Source organism: Panthera tigris, chromosome A1 (assembly GCF_018350195.1).
Source record: "Panthera tigris isolate Pti1 chromosome A1, P.tigris_Pti1_mat1.1, whole genome shotgun sequence".
Classification (NCBI taxonomy): Eukaryota; Metazoa; Chordata; class Mammalia; order Carnivora; family Felidae; genus Panthera; species Panthera tigris.
Window position 1 is genome coordinate 105,351,679 of NC_056660.1, and position 21,412 is coordinate 105,373,090.

Consider the following 21,412-nt stretch of genomic DNA (forward strand, 5'->3'; position numbering starts at 1 on the left):
TTTTCATGTACTCCAAAAGAACACAGTGACAGCCCAAAACTATACATACAGTGAACTAATTTAAACCTCTAATTTAAGAGAAAATCCAAATTCTTTTTCTTGGAGAGTGATCACACTAGTCCCAAGTCTCATTTCTAGGAAAGGGGGATGATGTCATCACTGAGGGGAAGGACACGTTGCTCTCAGGCAAAAGGTGCAGGCCTTGAGGCATCCCTGAGGAGACCTTCCAGTCCCAGACATACAGACAGCAGACCGAAACATGAAGGTAAATGCCCAAAAGGAGCTACTGCGGTTTTGACAAACACATTAAATAGCAGTGACTGGGGTAGATAGATCATATTTTTAAAAAGCTGAATAGTTTTTCCACATGTCATTCATTTAGTAATAAAAAAAAAAAGAAATGGTTAAAAAGAAAAAAAAAGGAACTAGCCAAACTTCCAAGTGTTGGCTCTCAGCCAGGAAAACTTCATAAGAGATGAAAGCCGCCTTCATCATTATTCATTCGGCAAAATAATCCATGCTTAAACGAATGACTTTTATATGTGCAGCATGTGCTGTGTATTCTGCTTCCAGGTGGGGCCCGCTCCAGCCCTTTCTGCGGTTTCATGTGCTGTAGTTGATCCAACTTGGAAATGAGTTGGAATCGCAGTGACCCACCTTGGCAGGACCTGCTGTTGGAGGCTGGAGTGAAGCCCATCTCACACTCGCAGCGATATGCACCCGGGACGTTGAGGCACTGTCCGTTTTCACAGAGATTTATGTTTTCTGCACACTCATCAACATCTGTGGGAGAAGCAAATTACATCTCTATTAGGTTCCCGAGGTCTTGACATGGTTTTTCCCTGCTAAGTCCGTTTTGCTGGCTTCAGCAGGTGCTCGTTAACAGGAGAGGACACTTAATCACATTCACCTAAACAAGGGTAAGACCTGATAACAGAGCTGCTGAACCTACACTCTAACATTCAATCACCACATCTTTAACAGGAAGGAGGCAGGTGTCGCCCAGATCTGTCTCAGTTCCCTCTAATGCCAACGTGATGCATCAGTATGACACCGACATCACTGACAAATGACCAAGAACATTGAAATGAACCCTGAAGTGGTATCTATTCTAACATTATGTTTTCAAGTAAATGAACTTGGTTTTTCCACTAGATCAAGTATGTCTCAAGCACAGAAGGGCTGTTCAAGTAGCACGAGGACAGTGTCTTTCTTGTCACCATGATTATATTCAATACTTCTGTCTTAATTATGCAAATGGACATTATTCATTGACCCGAAAGCCAATTTACTTAATTCTATAAAATGGAAAAAGGGGGGCAGGGTAGAAAGCAATGTTGACCGAGGGCCTTATATCTGGCAGGTAGCTGCTGGCTGCCTGCCTCACATGCTTTCCTTCAGTACGCCAATTCTGTGCAGGTCAGAAGAGGAATAACCTGAGGCTAGGAGAGGCCAGCCGCAGGGTGGGAGCCCCAGGGAGCCAATCTGTCCCCGACCCTGACACCAAGGCCAGGCCCTTCCCATCATCCCTTGGTGCAGAGAAATGTTCAGAAAGATACAATAAGCCAAGGTTTAAAGGATTAAAGCCTTAAAGATTACATAAGCGTGTTTTCTTAAAGCAACGGAAAATGATAAGTCTGTGTTCTTAATGTCGATAATTAGAAACAAGAAAAAAGCTAGAAGTCTTTTAACGTGGGGCTTAAAGTGTGCACTGACATTCAGCTGAAGAACACTGATGTCCGCAAACCTGTCTCCTACTTTATGTCCACCAAGATAAAGCAGTCATTCACAGGAGTTTAAGTGGGTGCTATATTCTCAAGGGATCCATAATTAACAGCAGCTAAACAGCAGGTAATGTTTACTGAGCTCTTACGAGGTGTTTTTCTAAATCCTTGACTTGTGTTAACTTCATTTCTTCCTTTCAATACCCTGTGGTGATCGGAGATTCTGACAAGCACGTGAAATAGCCATCACTGGCTGGACATATGCTGTATCTTAAGATGCTGAACAGTTTTCCCATATGTCATTCATTTAGCGAAAAACAAAAAGCAAAAAACAAAAAACAAAAAATAATGGACCTATTATGGTTACTGCGGCTGTTTGAAAACGGGGAAATTAAGGCCACACAGGTTCCATGATTTACTTACGGCGACAAAAACAGTAAGCAGCACAGGTGAAATCTGATTCCAAGGGGTCGGATTCAGAGACAGCTTGGATTTCTGACTACTGTGTAAATTGATGACTACAATAAATTAACAGTCATTAATAGTATATGATAATAATAAATGGAATTACTGAAAAACTGTTCTGGTCTTGGTGTGAAGTGTAAGACAAAGATACACATTCACCTGTATGTCAGATGTAAAAACAGACAGGGAATTTCGGCCCCCTTTAACTACACTTTTCTTCAAATACGGCAAGCTTATGGAATGTTCCATGAAAATTCTGCCAGGACCCACCTCACGATTCTTACCCACCTGAACAGGTAAAGCCATCTCCAGTGAACCCTTCAGAGCAGGCACATCGGTAGGAGCCTGGGGTGTTAACACACTGAGCATTGATGCTACACTGGTGGGTTCCGTTTGAACATTCGTCCAGATCTGCGTGTGCCGAGGGAACAGAGCAAGAGAGTTCAGAAATGCAACTGAAACGTCTAAACGCGCGGAACGATTTTCACTCGTCTCAATTTAAATGTAAACTGGACACATGTGATTTGTTTTCGCTTACCTGTAAGGTCACCGTTCTAATTCTCTAAGAGCTCAGACCCACAATCCAAAATGTTTGTTCTACAGAGGCTAAAATGACTAATAAAAGCATTTGTGAGATACCCAATAAGCTAGAATTTTAATGGTTAAAAGGAAAACCAGTGCTAGATTTCTCTCTGACTCCGCTGGGGACAGACGTGATCACTGGCTTCTTTATCGCTAAAAACAGGTCAATTTCTAAATTCAATTACTGAATTTCGAGTGGGAAAATTAGCATAGAGTTTTCAAGTTCCTTTTACAGATGAGGAAATGAAGGTCAGATTCTTGATCTCACGGAGCCTAGTCTAGTAGAAATGACAAATGCTACAGTTAATCATCCGCCTCTCCATTTCGGCTAGGTCACCATCTCACAGTTTGTGAGACTGAACCCTGCACTGAGCTCTGTGCTGACAGTGCAGAGCCTACTTACTTGGGATTCTCTCTCTCTCCCTCTCTCTCCGCCCCTCCCCCACTCACGTGTGTGCACATTCTCTCCTTCTCTCTCAAAATACATAAACATTAAGAAACAATAGACACAGGAAATTAAATTACATTAAATATGTTCTAGGTGACACGAAGAAATGTTACAAAGTGCAAGGAAAAAATAAAAGGGGCATCTAATTTGGATTGTAGGAACAAAGAAGGTCCCATTGAAGAGTTTTTGGTTAACTTCAGGCCTGAATGATGAGTCAGAGTCAGCCTGCTGCACAGAAGTAGGGAAAAGTATTCCTTACAAAGGGAACAGCACTTATAAAGATGCTGAAGAGGAAAAGAACTTAATGTGATTAAAAAAAAAAAAAATTAGAGAAAGGAAGCCAGAGTGACAAAGCACAAGGCAGGACCTAGGCTGATGGAAGATGAAGCTCGAGAGGTATGGGGAAAATGCTGTAGGGTCCTGTAAACCACGGGAAGGAAGCCAGAGTTTGTCCTAAATTCAATGATTAAATGACAACTGGAGAGGCGGGTGGCTCAGTCAATTGAGTGTCTGACTCTTGGTTTGGGCTCAGGTCATGATCTCTCAGTTCATGAGTTTAAGCCCTGTGTCAGGCTCTGTGCTGACAGCGTGGAGCCTGCCTGGGATTCTCTACCTCCCTCTTTCTCTCTGCCCCTCCCCTGCTTTCTCTCTCTCTCTCTCTTTCTCTCTCTCTCAAAATAAATAAATAAAAACTTTAAAAAAAATGACAACTTTAAGGAGATCATATCCATGGTTTATAAGGTCTTTCTGGCTACTATGTGGAGAATGGATTACGGGCCCAGCAAGTGAATGAATGAGCAGACATAAGAACAGTTTCTTTTGGCATCCAGGAGAGAGAGAGAGAGACAGACAGACAGACAGACAGAGACAGAGAAAGGACGGGTAGGGGGATTACTGAGATGGAGATGGAAAGAAGATAATGAATTTGGATGATATTCTGGAGTAGAAGTAGCAGTTAAATCTGTATTTTGTGATAGTTGGCTAGAGTGATGGATGGACAAGCACAAAATATGGAGGCTACAAGAGAGAAAGCCAGTAGCCAACGGGGCTAGAAAACAGGCATGGGGATATGGCTGAAAGACTGTCCAAATAATGAAAGAGTGATGGCTGGACTAGGAGTGGGTAGCAAGTGAAGTGAATGATGCCATCACAGAATGTTACTTACCACAGTTATTTGGAAGGTGTGATCATTTACCTCCATAGTCAGTTCATAAACATTTGGCAAGTATAAAACAACTGAATGTCTAAGACAGTAAATTCTAATTAGTGGATGTTACTGTTAACAGATCTAAGGCTTACTGTGGAATTCTAAGGTTTTAAGGAGTAATCCTGGGGAGGTCAGTTCAGCTTGTTTTATTTTCTATCTTAAGTCGACCTGGGTAATTCTAACCAGTTGGAAAAATGCCTTGTTGTGAAGGCATGTCAAACTCCGGGCATGTGAAGCTGTCCTTTGTGCGACACCAAGGGTGACATCCAGCCCCCTGCCTCACAGCTACAAAAGGCTTATCAGACTCCAGTTCAGCCCTGATAAAACCTAGAGAACAGCAAATGCTTCTCCAATCTCCTCTGATTCTTTGAATCAGATCTCTGAGAATCCAGCAAACCTTTTTGCTTTCTCTGGAAGAAGAATTCTCTTTTCTGTTAAGAAGGTGGTATTCAGCAGAGAGAGACTTAGGTTATCTGATAAAACCTTTTCCTTTCCTTCATGTATTTCCCTGGGTTCTAAGTCTCACTGATTGCTCTCTGAGACTGGAAAAACATATTAGTCGTTTTTCATCATCCATCTGTTTGGATTTCTGGCTACACGTCACAGAATTTTTACCGAACAACAACACATTAAAAAGCAGAGTGCCAAGGCAGACTGCTGTGGCTTGATAATTTATTCCAAGGATAAAAGAAACTCTTAGGCAGGAATTACCTTACAACTGAAGATAGTCTTTGAATTTTCAAGAGAACACAGGAAAGGGAAGAGTATGCCCCTATACCAGTATGTGGGCTAACAACCATGCAAAGAAGAGCCTCTAAGAATTCCGTGCCTTAGCAAAGCATGTTCACGTTTGCAAACTCACCAATACATTTGATGCCATTTCCAACCCAGCCTTCTCTGCAGCTACACCTGAAGCTTCCCGGGACGTTGAGACAGGAGGCATGCATGTCACAATTGTGGGCACCAATTTCACACTCGTCCACATCTGAGAAGCCACAGTTAATATGATGAAGAGTAAATACAAGGCTAATTAATTCTACTTCCAAGGATAATTCTGCACAGTTAACATTTTAAAGTTAATATGGAAATAGCTAAAACAGTACAGAAAAAAAAAATAAACATTAACATCATTTTTACTTTTAATTTTTGTAGCCTCCAACAAGATTCAGAAGTTCATGGTCCAAGTCAAAGAGGTCTTTTCCTAGAGCCACTTTCTGGTAAGACAGGGATACTGCCCCCAGGCAGATATGTGTGTCAGGCCCTCCCCACGTCGCTGCCTGGGCCCAGACAAAAGTCCATGCAGAAGGCATGGTTACAGATGTCAGGAGAAATCGTATTTCCAAAGTGAGACTCTCCTACTGTTTCCTATTCATATTTGTTACATGTGTTTCATAAAGATTAAAAGAAGCCTGACTTTTAAAATAATAGTGCATTCCTGTCATTTTTAGAATACAGTATAGTATAGAGTTTTGAAAATTATCATTTTAGTGTGTATTCATCTATTTATTTGCAAATATGTGAAAATATTCACTGGAGATTCCATCCGGAAAATAAAGAGTATGTATATACACACACATACACATGTATACGTACAAATAAATGTATACATATTATGCATGTGTACACATTTGTGTGTATAAACTCTGTAGCTTTGGTTCTCCAGAGCTTTCTAGAATAGAAACAATAATCTTTTCTATCCAGCTCAATGATTACATGTTGTAGACGCTGAAATCACACATGTAAATACACATACACACACAGAACTATTGGCTTTGCATCGACCTTCAGAGCACTGAACACCCAGAGCACCCCGTCTTCCTCGCTCACCTGTTCCTGGAGGTGTCAGCTTAAGAGCCAGGCTGCAGTCCAAGCCACCCACCACCTGCCTTGAGCAAAATGCCTGACGACGGTCTTAAACTGAACAATGAGGAAGGCCTAGTCCAAAGCACTGACTTGGGACTTCCTCGCCCATTTTATGCAGAAGGCCAAAACATATTTCACAGAGAAAGGAAGCAAGAGATAAAGTGCATGAGGTGAGCAAAGACAGAAAGTGAAAAGAGAAGAGGGAAAGTCAGCTGGGGCTAAGGGAAGAGAGGGCAAAAGCAAACAGAGAAGAGGTAAAAACAGAGGAAAGGATGGTGCAGAAGGAAGGAAGGAAAAGGGTGTAACCAGAAATCCACATGAATTTTTGTCCAGTTAGAAGAATTGCAAAAACAAGCGACTGGGATGGTCCGTGGTGCTATGTCCTGACAAGTGTCTGGGCCACACTCCTCCTACGAAACTGAATGATGCTGCAAGAGCAAACAGCCATGTGGGCGATGCTCGGGACTAGAAGGCAGGCCCACACCCCCACTTCGTGTGTGACCAGAGAGGACACAAACCCATCATCACACATGCCCTGGGGCAGGTGCTCATGACCCAGTCATGACCTGGTGCCGTCATGGTCCAAATGAGGCAAAGGGACAAATGAAGGTCAAGTTGGCCTCTGAAACAGGAGGAGCCAGAGCACAAGAGGGTATAAGTTTGAGACCTACCTGTGCATCCTGTGGTCCCCTTCTTCACGGAATAACCCAGCTGACAGTGGCAAATGAAGGATCCCTTGGTGTTCTCACACTCCCCAAACATGCAGATGTTTGAGTTCAACTCACACTCATTCACATCTAGAAAACGTATTTTCAGTACTTCGGTTAGTATTTTTTCATCCGAGGAATTCAAAAGCTCTCTTTTATACTGAAGAGCGTAATATTGAAATAAAGAGATAAAAGCTAAAATGTAATCTATGTACAAGACGCAGTATTATTTTCTAAAATTATTTCCAAATAGTTCTTCCATTTCAGCTTTCGCATCTTGTAAATATGGTGGCTTGAATTTTAAAATAACCGAAAAAACTGTTCCCTGACGTGTTTGTGTGTGCACAAATGTGCATGTGTGTGCGTGCAAATGTGTGCATGGGATTTATCCCATTTTTATGGTACCCACCAATGCATGTTTTCATGTCCATTGAAGCCATGAAGCCATCATAGCAGAGACAGCGATACTCTCCAGGAATGTTGGTACACTGCCCCCCATCACAGATATCAGGATTATTTTCACATTCGTCAATATCTGATGACAGAAAATTGGCATTAAATAAAAACAAGAAAGACTTTTATTAAGCTCGCATATATATTTTTTTCCCCATCCAGATCCAGTCAAAGTGCCTGGAGTGAGATTTGTTAAGATAAAATCAATGAGCTGTACAAAGCCTGCATATTTTCCTTTCTGTACCTGCGCAGGACCTCCCATCTGGCATCAGGGCATACCCCTCGCTGCAGCTGCACTCATAGCTGCCTTCTGAATTAGTGCACCGGGTGTCACAGCCTCCATTCATGATCATACATTCGTCAATATCTGTGAAAACAACATTGCAACCACATTACTCTGTCAAGTCTACTTCCTTAAACAAAAAAAAAGAAAGAAAAAAAAGGGAATTTTTCTTCTTTTCTTTAAACAGATAATGCTTAAATGGCTTTGGAGTTTTCTCCCCATTACTGTGTTGGGTTTATTGTTTTACCATTGGTCTTTCTTAGCTCTTTCTACTTCCTTTCGGACATCATTCCATTTGGCCTTTAGCCCCAGTAGCCTAAGATTAAAGAACTCAGAAATATTGTAGCTATGGAATTTATGGTGTTTTCTGTGATAAAACCAGGGATTCCTCTGCAAAGCCATAAAGACAATGGCATCTTACAGACCGGTCCCCATGCTTAGATTCACGTTTAGGACATAGAACTTCCACTGGCTTCATTACAATATATTCAGTGCCAGAAGCTGTCCTAGGCTGATTTGGAAAATACAAGTTCCAGACCCACTTGGCTGACCCGCACCTGTACAGCCCTGTCGGTCTGGTGTGGCCTGGTACCCGGGGTTACAGGAACACTGATAGGTTCCAATCATGTTCACACACTTTCCATTTCTACAGAGATTGTCACTCAGGGAGCATTCATTTATATCTGTAAAAAGATACACAGAATTAATGTTTTTGCAATAACCACATCACTTAAAAGTATCAAGAAATGTTGCATGGAAGCATCGGTCTCCAAAGGGGTGTGTGTTCTTTTTTTGTTGTTGTAATTTTTATTTAAAATTTTTTTAATGTTTATTTTTTTAATTTTTCTTAATGTTTATTCTTGAGAGAGAGAGAGAGAGAGAGAGAGAGAGAGAGAGAGAGAGAGAGTCTGTGTGAGCAGGGGAGGAGCAGAGCAAGAGAAGGACACAGAATCTGAAGCAGGCTCCAGGCTCTGAGCTGTCAGCCCAGAGTCCTATGCTGGGCTCGAACCCATCAGCTGTGAAATTGTGATCTGAGCCAAAGTCAGATGCTCAACTGGGTGAGCCACCCAGGCGTCCCAATGTTTATTTATTTTTGAGAGAGAGAGAGAAAAAGAGAGAGAGAGGTAGAGAGAGAGAGACAGAGAGAGAGAGAGGGAGAATGAGTGGGGGAAGGGCAGAGAGAGGAGGAGGCAGAGGATCTGAAGCAGGCTCCAGGCTCTGAGCTGTCAGCACAGAGCCTGATTCAGGGTTCGAACTCACGAACTGTGAGATCATGACCTGAGCCGAAGTCAAATGCCCAACCCACTGAACCACCCAGGCACCCCATGGGGTTTGTGTTCTTCAGGGGGAAGTAAGATGATTTCCTGGGGTGTTCAAAGAAGATGCTGGAATCTACATTTCTATTATTTCTATCTAAAACTGTACTGTAAGTAAAACTCTGTATCTCTGCTATCCCAATATGTATCTGCTATAGAGCATTTCAAACACGAACAGAATGAATGAAATTCATTTTTTCAATTTAATTTTAATTTAATTTTTTAAAAGTAAGCTCTTTGCTCCCTGTGGGGCTTGAACTCACGACCCCAAGATCAAAACTGATTGAGCCAGCCGGGTGCACCAGGAATTGAATTTTTCATCTTACCAAATTTTAATTAAATTTAAGTGGCCACATGTGGATAGTGAATGTTGGACCATGTACATTTAGCACATGCCAGACATAAAAGTTACTAATATTTAATATACGAATTTACACTGGCATGCTCACCTGCTCTTTATTAGATGGCCAAGAGGAGCCTCAATGACGTCAAGTATCCCGAGGGAAGATGGCTGATCCCACAAGTCACAGGGGCTGATACCAGGGCCCTCACTAGTTTGTGTGTTTAGTGTGCCTTCAGAGGTGGATCTGTATCACCTACTTTAAAATAAACTAACCCTTATAGGAAACACAGGTGCCTAATAAAAACTTCTGCAAATGTCTGTGGAATAAAGTACTACTACTAATGCAGTTGTAAGAGAACAGCAAGAAAAATGATAGAATGGAAGATTTCCTCATACAAACTGCTTGTGACATACAATATAAGGTAAAAATAATGACAATACAGTGAGGTAAAACAAGACCTTCATTCCAAATTCTCAAAATCACCAAGAAGACTATGTGACATATGGATTTAAATCTATGATCATTAAATGCATGTTTTATTAAGTGTGCAAAAATATGCATCTTATATTATACAATATTCCCTTGAGGGGTACTTTTTCCAGCTATAGGATCCACAAAAACTAATAAAATAAACTGAACATAGAAACAGATCTCTGATTCACTGCATCACAATGATGAACAAATATTCCATAATCATGTTTTAAAAAATTTTAGTACCACCATTAAAATGAAATAAAAATATTTAAAACTTTTTAAATTCTTGGGGCGCCTGGGTGGCTTAGTCGGTTAAGTGTCCGACTTCAGCTCCGGTCATGATCTCACACTGTGAGTTCTAGCCCCGCATCGGGCTCTGTGCCGACAGCTAAGGGCCTGGAGCCTGCTTTGGATTCTGTGTCTCCCTCTCTCTCTGCCCCTAACCCACTCACATTCTATGTCTCTCTCAAAAATAAATAAACATTAAAAATTTTTTTTAACTTTTTACATTCACCTGTAAATGTAAATAAAAATGTCTGTTTAGTGTATGATTTAAGATTCACCTAACATATTAGCAAAGCGATACATATATGATTTATAAATGAATAAATGTGTACAGGAAAGATGTGCTCAAATTACGTTTTGAAATGGGGCTGTGCAGTCTGGTCTGTTTTAAGCCATTTTATTTGCTTATACTTGCAAGAAAGATTTTTGGTGAAGAAAATGATTCCTGGCTACATGAAGGTTTTAAAGCCAGTATCTATAGCCCGGTAAGTCCAGAGGCCTCTGTATACTCAAAAAAAGCAGTAGGCTGGAAAGCTCCAAGACCAGCCACTGGCATTCTCACATCACCCCTGCCCCTCAGCTTTCTGTGAGAAGACGGGGAGGAGAGAGCTCTTGTGTTCACACACACACAGGAGCAGACGCCATGACGACAGACATGGGGGGCGGACTCTGCTGACTGGACGACAGGTGGATGCACAGGTGAACAACCAGGGAGAGGCCCTTCCGACAACCGCTTTGCTATTTTGTCCTCCCTGGAGGAGGCAATTACGTGGCCTTCCACGGGGTCCCTCGTGCAAGATACTTTCAAGTGCACTTATAATGAAAACGGGGGTAACCAGGACAACGCTGGCCTCTTTGACTGTGTCACTGAGGCGCTCTCTAAGGATACAATGGAGGGGCTCTGAAGTTTCAACTTTTAACCAGCTAAGATTTCACGTGCCGCAGACAACGCGTTAGACTTGACCCCTGATCTTTACTATCTTAGTACCAAGTGAGCTGGGTTGGCTTATGTGCTTGTGGAGACAGACTCACCCACACAGTCCTCACGTGACGGTGACAGCTCGTGTCCCAGTGGGCAGTCACACTGAAAGCTGCCCTCCGTGTTCACACAGGTGCCACCCCTACAAAGGAGAGGGTTACGTTCACATTCGTCAATGTCTGAAAGGTAAAAACGTGAGATCCATTAAAGAACTCTGAGGGAAAAACAGTCGCGCACACAGCATGGGAGAAAAAGAATTATTATTCGAGTTAAGTGTGACTCAAGTGTAATAAGACACGGCTTCAAGAGGAGATGCGGTAATGCTCCCCTCACTTTTTCTACTACCAGTAAGTAAATGGTTAAGTTTTATTCTTAAAGAGCGAGTTATCAACGAACTTACTTGTATGAAGCAAGCATGCTCATAAAAGATAAACAATTTGTTTCATATCACCCTAAACTCCAGATACTGTACGTCACCATCCATTATCAGTAATAAAACTAAAAGAAAAATCATAGGCTGATCACCTTCTGCGTCCCCTGTGGGGGAGTCCCGTGAGTCACGCAATATTAAACAGCGGACCAAAAGGTAGGCGGTACCAAGGGAGTTTGTAATAACACACAAACAAAGAAAATAACACGGGATTTGCGTGGCTGAATATAAACCTGGGGTCACCACACAGCGTCATGTGTGTTAAATGAATCCCTTGTGAGCAGTTAGTCTGTGTTGGTTTTAGATTCTATGAATAAACAGAACCCAGTCTCACTGCCGCTAAGGCGCCAAGAGGTTGGGGCTCCCCAAGAGTTATCTAGGAGCAGATTTCCTGTCTGACATTTAAATCTGTTCTCTCTCTCACCACAGCCCCTTGCCAAGTGCGCTGTTAGCAGCTCTGAGCCCAGCCAAGGTCGAGCTATCTGGTTTCAAGACTGCAGGGCGAAGAACTTAGGCACACTTACCCATGCAGTTCTTCATCATCATGAACCCACTTTCGTAGCCTTCGAAACACTCACACTCAAAGCTGCCAGGCGTGTTGACACAGATTCCACTTCCACAGAGGTCGGGAGAAATCCTGCACTCATCAATGTCTAATGCACAGGGGTTAAAAGAAATTAAAAAATAATTGCAGGAGATGAGCAGGTATTCAAGAACAGGGAGACAGGTGCAGCCTTCCCAGGGAAGGTGTGGCACATTAGAGAGGCTGGAGAAGTCAGGGGCCGGCAGTACGCGGGTATGTTTGCAGGAGGTCCGTTAGCAGCCAACAGGGTCTTAGGCACATTCCTTTCCCCAACTGTCAAAACTGTCACAGCCAACAGGCAGGTGGTGCCTCTTTGCCTGTGAGAACTCTGGAATTGGGGATTTCTCTTTGTGGCTTGGATGCGGTTAACAGTACGAGCAGTATGAGCCAGAGAAGGCAGGCAGCACGTGAGGAAGCAGTGGGCACCTGGACTGAAGTCCCGGGTGCCAAGTGACAGTGTGACGGTTCTGAGACACTAGCCCTTGCCCACCGCGGTGGAAGTATGTTGGGGCTGCTGCCTGTGAGCAGGGGTGGCTGGCGACCACAGAGGACCGAGCCGGCCTCCGAGGCAGACGTGGCCAACGAACCTTGAGCCAGAGAGCGCACACACATGGCAGGGCCGTGAACTATGCCCCAGCATATGTTTTTTGGTAACATTCAGATGTGAAGAGGCAACTGATACACTTTTCAAAATAAAAATAAAATATATTTGTGTTTGTTGCTCTTTACGTACTACAGTAAGAATCTTCAACAGCGGTGTTTACATGATCAAAAAGATTTTCTGAGAAATATCTCATGCCTATCACTGACATTTTTTAATAGAGAAGTCATGTCTATAAAATATAACTGAGAAAACATGACGTACTTAAAAATTTTTTGGTCACAAGTATGTTTTTAGGAAAAAATGCTTTTGCTGGCATCTACTTGGAGGAATTTTAATTCTGAAGCTTTTCTATCACAAGATTTACCAGTGATAATTTGTACATGCTCTCTCGGGGGTGTCTCAGTCTCAGAAAGTCAGATGCTTTCTCTCGGCACTGGGGCTTTCTCTATTTCCCTAATTGCAGGCAACACTGAAAAAAATATGTAAGTACTTCCTTGTAAACAAAATTCTTTTTTTTAAGTTTTATTTTGAGAGAGAGAGAGAGGGACAGAACGAAAGCAGGGGAGGGGCAGAAAGAGAGGGAGGTTCAGCGCAGAGCCCTATGTGGGGCTCCAACTCAGGAACTGTGAGATCATGACCTGAGCCGAAATCAAGGAGTCAGAAGCTTAACTGACTGAGCCACCCAGATGCTCCTTAAACAAAATTCTTCACAAAATTCAGTGATTCAATTAGACAGTTAACGATGTGCATCTTAATTCTCTTACAATCTATCAGGATCTAGAAACTGATAGCTAGAACCACATGAAGAACATGGAATAAACTTGTCGGCAGAGGAGGGACATGTTTTGGCAGCTGTGATGTGATAAGAGCTGGACAGTGGTGTAGAGTGTGGACTCCAGAACCAGATACCTGGGTACCAGTGCTAGTTTTATCACCTACCAGATGAAGAGGCTTGGGAAAATCATTTCATTTCTCTGTGCCTCAATCTCCATTGTTGTAAAATGGGGAGTAGAGCACAACCCACCTGGGAGGATTAAGTGAATCACTGTTTGCCGAGTGCTGAGAACAGGGCCTGTCTCATGAGAATTATACAGAGCACTGTATCTATGTTCTCTGCTAAAAATTGGTATTTGGGGGGAGGTGGCTTTGAAGCTTGTATAGAAATTCTCATCCTTGAAGCTTGTATAGAAATTCTAACGTTAAAGAAGTGACATCAATGGAAAGAAAAGAGATAAAGTGCACCGGTGAAGAAAAATAATGCATTTGAGAGTGGCGGGATCAAAGAGGTTAAAAATTAATGCAAGGACAGGGAGGACAGGTGTGATTACTGAGGATGCCAAAAGAAGATGGGCTTAAAAAATTTTTTTTAAATGTTTTTTTTTGGGAGATAGAGAGACAGAGCTGGGGAGGGACAGAGAGAGAGGGATACACAGAATGTGAAGCAGGCTCCAGGCTCTGATCTATCAGCACAGAGCCCGACATCAGGTTCGAACCCATGAACCGCAGGATCATGACCTGGGCTGAAGTCAGATGCTCAACCAACTGAGCCACCCAGGTGCCCCAAGAAGATGGGTTTTATATGCCGTGAAGAATGGCAACCAACAATGTCCCACTGTCCCTTCACATTATACACCACACAGTGCAGTGTGACCAACAAACCCGTTTCTCACACAGTTAAAGAAGGTGAGTTTCAGTAAGACTGGGCTAATGTCACACCAAAAAGAAGGGGAGTCAGAATGGGAAAAACATGGTCTTTACCCAGGTTTCAGATCATGGGAGTCGCTGAAAGTTGCTTTGTGGGGAGTAACACATGGTCATTGTTGAACATGAAAGATCAGACTGGACAATCAATGGGATGGAAGATGATGGAAAAATGTGCCATGCAGTGAATACTGCCAGGTGTTGCCCGGTTCCCCCTTCAGGAAGGAAGGACTTACTATTCACCTCTTCCCTTCTATTCCTGGGGGTGCAGGGGGCACAAAGTCCTGAGATGTAAACTATCTTTAGGAAATGCCTTAGCTAAGAGGACCCTTCCTTGCAGTCACACCCTTTTCTCTGGGCAGATGTATCCAAAGACTGACCACGCAGGTCCATAAACGCCTAGCCCCTCTGCCCTAACCCATGACAGTTCTGATGGCCCAGCCTAGGTACAGCGCTTCCTGTGGGATGGGCGGAGGACCACGCGGGGCCTGATGGCCGCCCAGCAGCCCCTGCTTCTCACTCCTGCGTTCTTCCCCTCCCTCCCCTAGATGCTGAGCCCAAGAGCAACTTGGGCTCTCTGTTTCCCGAGAGCTGGGCCTGCGCCTGCAATAGTCTTGTAGAAAGTCTTGAAGCAACTCCTGTGATGGAAGATTACATGTAACTTCTTCCCTTGTCCAACATAGGGAGAGGTCAAAATTAAGTCTGAGGCCTCCATTCTGAGTGAAGTGATGCTATTGCCACATGCGAGGAAGCCCCGAGGGAGAGGGGGGTGGGGGAGGGACAAAAGGGGGCTGAAGAGAAGAGGGGCTGCAGGACGGCAGGTGTACGTGTGGCATGGCACTCAGCCAGCACAGAGGACAGTGCTCACACGGTGGAGACAGCTCGGCAGAGCCCGTCTGTACAGGCATGGTGCAGGTGCAGGTGCAGCTGTGAGAGGCAGAGGACTCTAGAAATTGGCAAGGGCAAGGAGAATTGTCATAGGCACAGGAGGATGATCAAGACGGGGAGGTACGATGGAGACCAAGACAGAAGAAAATCAAGGAAGGGATGCAGCCAAGCAGAGAAGTCATGGAGAATATGCACCAACAGAAAGAGATTTTTTCAACTCCACGAAGGTGTTTCGTGAGAGAACGTACATGTGCCTGAATGAGGGACAGCAAAAGTCAAAATTACATGGGCTCTTCGGGAGAGAGACGTGAGAGATAAATGCTGGGACACAGGGTGGCAGCATGAGAGAAGAGATGGCAGGGGAAATGGCGTGATTGTTCTCAGGTCCAGGGAAAGCAAAAGGAAAGAGGGCAATTCACTGCAGAGAGTGGGGGAGGCTGCTGACCAGGGCTGGAGCAGGAGCAGCGGAGGGGAAGGAACAGGGAGGAGTGGAAAACTGTGGAAGAGGCAATGTTACTTCCACAGAGAGGTGCCTGCAGGAAGGGTTCTGGCCACAGGAGTGGATGTCCAGGGAGAAGAAAGGCAGTGAGCAGGCATCTGAGAGAGGGTGTGGACCAGAAGAGGTTCAGAAGTGGAGCAGAGAGGGGCTGGTCGGTGAAGCATCCGACTCTTAATTTCAGCTCAGGTCATGACCTCAAGGTGGTGGGATCCAGCCCCACGTCAGGCTCTGTGCTGACAGCACAAAGCCGGCTTGGGATTCTCTCTCTCCTTCTCTTTCTGCCCCTTCCTCTCTACCTTTCTCTCTCTCTCTCTTTCTCTCTCAAAAATAAATAAATAAACTTAAAAAAAAAAAAGAAGTAGAGCAGAGACTCAGAGGCATGAGAGATGAACAGCGTCACTGAGACCTGTTGAAGGCAGATGCGTGAGGTACAGGCAGGTCTCCACAGACCAGCCACCTGAGCACCAAGCAGGAAAACCACGTGCGGGTGAGGAGCTGGGCAGCAGGGGAGGCAGACAGTTGGGAAATGCGCCAGGGTGGTCTAGGTGGGGTGGGGACTTAGGGACTCCAGTACCTTATGCAACAGGAAGTGAGGAAGGATTCAGAAGCACGTTTCAGTGGAGATCATGAAGCAGTGACAAGGGTGAGGACAGCAGAGAAGGAAACATTCCAAGGAGAATATGAATAAAGAGGCTTTTGAAAATAAGATTTTGGACGTCTATTTCAAGAGTTTGGAATAATTTATTTAATGTGATAGAAAAATTTGGATTTTCTCATCTTTTCAAACTAAAGGGAGCAGATATCAATAGGGATAGGGATGGTGACTGGATAGTAATTACTAAGAAAACTCTTTAAAGATGAGGAAAATAAGTTACAACAGCTCTATTAAAAACGTTAACATTTTTAAATAGATACTACATATCATTTATATAATTGTTGATTGCTACAGTTTTGAGTCTTCATCATTCTGAAAATCAAATTTTTATGTTTTTCTTGAGGTAAGACAAAATAGCGTTTTCATGCTACTTACTGTGTAGCTCTTACAAGACCTTGTTTGGAGAAGTGATTTAAGAGCAGAGGGAAAAAAACAAAAAAACACAACATGGACTTTTGAAGGCAGGACTTTCCAACCGAGCAAAAGAAAGAGAGCAAGGTTTGCCAAATACAACACAAGAGCAGACTCACCTGTGCAGTTTCTTTCCTCCACGTCCAGAGCAAAGCCACTGTTACAACGGCACTTGAAACTCCCAATGGTATTTCTGCACTTTCCATAGGTGCACATCCCAGGAAAAGCTTTGCATTCATTGATATCTAAAAGCGGGACAAAGCAGGAACGTTGAGCCGGCTGATACCAAAAGAACGGGTTCACCGGTTAAAGCTGAAAATCTATCACAATGGAAAGTAACGTATCCAACTAAAAAAAGGGGGCTCAAAGTTTTTGGCAATCACGTGGATGCCACACAGAACATTTCAAAAGTGAAAAAGATTCTGCATTTGAAGAGTTCTGACCTCTTCCTTTCTGACCAATTGTCTGGTAAGGTTTAGGGGGGATAGGGAACATTTCACTACACCAGGTCCCCATCTAGTCAGGCTGTGCTAAGGACAGCAGAGGTGCGTGTGCAAAGATGTAGGAAATGTGAGATTAGTGGCATGTTTTACATCTTCAATACCAGCCTATATAGGTGATTTATATTCTGGGGCCATAAGGCAGGCCACAGATCACGTTTAACAAAGAAAATGAAGTGGCAAATCATATGCTTAAAGCAAAACCAATTCTGACAGAATGCGGGAGGTGGGCTTCAAGTGTAGGAAGATCAACGTGACCCTGACGGTTACCTTTATAAAATGGCCGCCCCGTAAGAACGTCCCCTCTGTTGGCAAAGCCGGGCCCCCGGGGGCACAGGGTCTCATACTCCTTGGTGCCAGGTTTGGGGCATTCCTCACACTCGGTGCCCCAAGCTGCGCCAACTGCACAGCAGCAGGCATCCATGCGGAACTTTCCAGGAACAGGATGGACACACTCATCTTCATCCCACTTCAAGTAACACTGCTCCATGCGGATGTCTACATGGCAAATGAAATCACAGTTTGAGACTACGGTGTCACATTCATCGATGGTTCATAAACGGAGTTTTTGCTTGGCACCTGGCATGATGCCAAGCTCTGGAGATACAATCATGGATGAGAGACAGGGTCCCCGACCTCCTGGAATGGATTTCGTAATGGATAGTCATTTAAAGAGAACAAAGGTGGGTTTTTCAGGAAGAAAAGGTTCCCTTGTGACATGACTCCTTCATATCATCACCCATGATCCCTTTTTTGTATTGCTCATTTGAGAAAGAATAAGATAATTTGAATGACAGATTTTTCTTGTTCACTAAATTACTTACAGTGGCTTGTGACCAGCTGTCATGTCCTAATCAGAAACAACAAATGATCAACCGTTATCTATGTGCCAATTTGGGACAAGTACTATAACAGCTTTACAAAGGAAAAAGAGTATTTTTGCATTTCAACTTTGTTTGTTTTTTTTTTCTGGTCAAATTTACCTTTTGCATCATGGTTTTTGTCCTGCATTATGTAAATCTGCCCTAGTAAGGGCCAAATTATTTGCTTAAATGTCAAATTTTCCCTTTAATCTTGAAACATACCAGGACCTTAGATCAATCAAGAGTCACAAGATAAGATAAATAAGCATGGTGTGTAAATCACACATTTATCTATTAGTCAACAGAGTTGTTGGTCAAACTACAGTCAAACATTTGGCTCTATGGATAATGGATACTTGGCTAAATATGGATAATGAGATCAAAAAGGTTTTCCTTAATCACATAGTATGTTTTATTTGATATTGGCATTTCAAGGTATCAAATCCTTTCCTAAACCTCACAACTGTTTAACAGAGAATAAGAGATCCCTAATGGAAATATAAATATAAAGAAATAAATATGTTTACTATTTTAGTTCCTGTCAATACTGGGTCTTTCAAGTGCTCAAGCAAAGGCACCATAAACTTTAGCAACCTCCTTTAGCTTATAGTTACAAATATTTCCAAGGATGGTAATTACAAAGTCCTATTTTTAAAGAAATGAATCACTGTAGTAAATTTTCATTTTGAGTTGGTAGACTGACTATAGGTATTCACAATAGGGGATTCTGACTTCTATATCCTCACCAACACCAATTCCAAAGCCATGCTCTCTGGTAGTGTGAGGTACAACAGTAATCCATGAAGTCTCATGACCTCCAGGCATCCAGGGGCTGTTCTCAGTCACAGCCAACCCCATCTAATACTGTTGCCAGGGCAGTAAGGATCTTAACAAGATACGTAAGTTTTATTTAGGTACCCTGAGAACTATGGACTGAGTCAAACTGTTTCTGACGTCATTGAAGTAATTTGCTCAAGAAGCAAGATTAGCTAAAAAAAAAAAAATAAAATAAATAAAAAGCATTTGAACTTAATATGTGAAAAGTTATGAGAGGCTGGCAGAGTAATCCTGTGTCTTTGCTACACAGATCCATATCAATATCTGCCTCAGGAATCAAAACACTGTACATTGGCCACATCTGGCCTGGGAATGTTTTTACTGACTGGCAGAGAAATTAGAGTATGCATTTGGAAACTTTGGGATAGTATATGCTCTCTATCTGGAGTTTGCAGCAGTCCTCAAGACTCCTATTATCACCTCACTCAGTGAAGTTACCCGCCTAGCCCCTGAAAGTATTCGAATTTGGAACCCTGATTTAGATCAGTTTCTATCAAAGTGGTTTTCCTCTACTTTTGTTCTCAGGATATTTTACATTTTCAAATGTTAGTCTCTTCTTGAAACTTCCTCATGTCCGGAGCCACAGTGCATTTTTGTACAATAGTTCAAGTAGTGCCAAAAACATTTAACCCAAGTGCGAGAATGAAGACTTCAATGCATCCTTTTAGAATATTATAAAAGGTTTGAATTTGAATATTATTATTGGGAACATACTTTGTTGAGTGATAATTTACAATTACTAATATATCTCTTCAGGTATAGAATTCTTTGGTTACTGAAAGCAATTTGATATGTTAGTCATTCGACCAATATTGATACTGTTATTTGGCATCTTCAAAAGATACTTTCTTAGATAATTTAACAATAAAAATCTGAAAAGAATTTTCCTTTATTATTGGACTTTGGATATTATCATTTCTAACCAGTTCCGCATGATTTTATAGTCATACTTTGTAGCCTAATTTAAATATACTATTAAAATTAACTTAAAATGAAATCCGTGTCAATTATAATAACTAATCTGTATGATGTTGCAAACAGTTTTTACTACTAATTTAAAAAATCACCGATACATTTAAATACCTTAGGGGCACCTGGGTGGCTCAGTCAGTTGAGCTTCCTCCTCTTAATTTCAGTTCAGGTCATGATTCCAAGGTCATGAGATCAAGCCCCACGTTGGTTCCGCACTAAGTGTGGAGCCTGCTTAAGATTCTCTGTTCCTTTCTCTCTCTCTCTCTTTCCCCCCTTTTGCCCTCCCCCACTTGCTTGTTCTCTTTCTAAAATAAAATTTAAAAAAATAAAATAAATAAAAATAAATAAATACCTTAAAGATATCTGACTATAACACTATCAATGCTCATGTGTTGTGTACAAGCTTAAATTACAAATATAAACCTATAAATAAAAACCTATAAACCTATATAAGCTTATATAAACCTATAAGCCTATGAATAAGAAGTTATTTTAGAAAATAAAAACTGGGGCGGGCGGAGCAGCAAAAAAAAAAAAAAAAAAAAAAAGAAAAGAAAAACTTACTGTTCTATAGCATGTTGGGGAATCCCATAATTAAATAAAAACTGCTTAGATACAATACAAGATTAAGAAAAGTTTCTTTTTCATTAATCAAACTCTGATTCAGGCAAAATGACATTGATAATGATAAGGTCAATTATGTATTTCTGTACTAATGATGTTGAAAGAAAGAGCTTCCTCATTTTAGATTTTTAGAAAATAAAGCATTAGGAAAATTTAAACTCTCAGGTGGTAAAGGAAGGACTAGGATCAGGCAATTTTTTTTTTAATTAAGTTTATTTATTTTGAGAGAGAGAGAGAGAGAGCGTAAGTGGGGGAGCGGCAGAGAGACAGGAAGAGAGAATCCCAAGCATGCTCCGAGAGTCCCTGCAGAGCCCCATGTGGGACGAACTCACAAACCGTAAGATTATGAGCTGAGCCAAGATCAAGGGTCAGTTGCTCAACCGACTGTACCACCCAGCTGCCCTATCTGGCAATGTTTTTAAAAAGAAACAATAGGGGCGCCTGGTTGGCTCAGTCGGTTAAGCGTCTGACTGCGGCTCAGGTCATGATCTCACAGTCTGTGAGTTCGAGCCCCATGTCGGGCTCTGTGCTGACAGCTCAGAGCCTGGAGCCTGCTTCGGATTCTGTGTTTCCCTCTCTCTCTGCCCCTCCCCTGCTCATGCTCTGTCTCTCTCTGTCTCAAAAATAAATAAAAACATTAAAAAAAAAAAAAAAAGAAACAATAACTTTACCCAGGGCTTCCTCACTGTCTTCTCTAAGAGTATAACTTCAATGA

At 42.5% G+C, this 21,412-nt stretch overlaps 1 protein-coding gene across 1 annotated transcript in view; it reads right to left on the reverse strand.

The window, feature by feature from the left end:
* FBN2 (fibrillin 2) overlaps window positions 1-21,412 on the reverse strand; it is a 255,813-nt gene that overhangs the window by 60,649 nt on the left and 173,752 nt on the right. The window contains exons 24-34 of the mRNA XM_007087821.2: window positions 17,672-17,899; window positions 17,021-17,146; window positions 12,085-12,213; window positions 11,184-11,309; window positions 8,290-8,415; window positions 7,694-7,816; window positions 7,406-7,531; window positions 6,961-7,086; window positions 5,289-5,411; window positions 2,478-2,600; window positions 658-783 (exon numbers count right to left, since the gene is read on the reverse strand). Of these exons, the coding sequence (XP_007087883.2) occupies window positions 658-783; window positions 2,478-2,600; window positions 5,289-5,411; window positions 6,961-7,086; window positions 7,406-7,531; window positions 7,694-7,816; window positions 8,290-8,415; window positions 11,184-11,309; window positions 12,085-12,213; window positions 17,021-17,146; window positions 17,672-17,899 (1,482 nt within the window). The remainder of the gene's footprint in view (window positions 1-657; window positions 784-2,477; window positions 2,601-5,288; window positions 5,412-6,960; window positions 7,087-7,405; window positions 7,532-7,693; window positions 7,817-8,289; window positions 8,416-11,183; window positions 11,310-12,084; window positions 12,214-17,020; window positions 17,147-17,671; window positions 17,900-21,412) is intronic.